General features: G+C 48.3%; 1 protein-coding gene across 1 annotated transcript; it reads right to left on the bottom strand.

Moving 5' to 3' along the window:
• Positions 1-223: 223 nt before the first annotated feature.
• On the bottom strand, positions 224-473 carry PPTG_23110 (hypothetical protein; the record flags this gene model as incomplete). Its single annotated transcript, XM_008908526.1, has 2 exons — positions 224-247; positions 309-473. 2 exons carry the CDS (start codon positions 471-473, stop codon positions 224-226), a joined length of 189 nt encoding a protein of 62 aa, XP_008906774.1.
• Positions 474-908: the final 435 nt, after the last annotated feature.

Below are 908 nucleotides of genomic sequence, written 5' to 3'. Positions count from 1 at the left end.
GGAGACATCATGCCCTCGTGGATAAGCTCCATAAACTCCTTTGAAAAACCTCCTTTTTTAGACATCACAAACGGAAAATGCATAAGTAGCCGAGCTTCACTCTGTATGTAATCAGCGTTCACAGTCGAGAAACAGCCCTTGGTTTCGCCAGTGCATTGATATTTCACGTAGAGCAGATGGCACTTGGTGTGTACATCTTCAACAACTTGTTGGTTGTATTCCTTCACGCCCGGAGAGCAAGAGCACCCTGGCATTATACAGTGCGGTATATTCGATGCACGGAGGCACTCAGAAACCCACACGATCACAGGCCACGAAAAAAGCGAGGAGACAAGAGAGTTGTCGTGACGATCCTCCGGATTTTGAGCCGCAGGGGGGAAGGCCTTCCTGTTCATCGCCTCGACAATGCGTCGCCCGACTTCCTGCTGCTCCAACCGATCTTCAGAGCTGGTATGGCTAACCGACTGCTCCATTCGTTCTTGCAGAGATTTTTGTAGTCAGTGCGTTTATCAGATTCTGAGAATTTACACACTATAAATAAATATCAAGCGGAGTATCGGAGATCGGAGGTCGGTGTCGGATATGCCGGGGTCTGTCGGCTCCGGCATATCGAATAAACCGATAAATGAATTCGACTAAAGTTGAGTGCGGAAAAGTCTAGTCTATTTCAACGTAGTGTGGAAAGATTATCAATGATGAAGGAGTGCGCCACGACCCGGAACGCATAGCTGCGTTGCGATAATTCATTCACATAGGCACCTTAAGCGACCAACAGCAAACGCCCAAATATTCGACACGAACATCAGTAAAGTATCTTCGGCTATCGGACGTGGGTTGCACTCGTCCGCGTTATTGGACTCGCGTAGTGGCTCGCTAAACTGGAACAAGTGTGGCAATGTGGTGTTCGT

This window comes from Phytophthora parasitica (genome assembly GCF_000247585.1).
Source record: "Phytophthora parasitica INRA-310 unplaced genomic scaffold supercont2.30, whole genome shotgun sequence".
NCBI lineage: Eukaryota > Oomycota > Peronosporomycetes > Peronosporales > Peronosporaceae > Phytophthora > Phytophthora nicotianae.
Note: the sequence above shows the minus strand (reverse complement) of the source record. Positions and strands in the feature narration are given on the sequence as shown.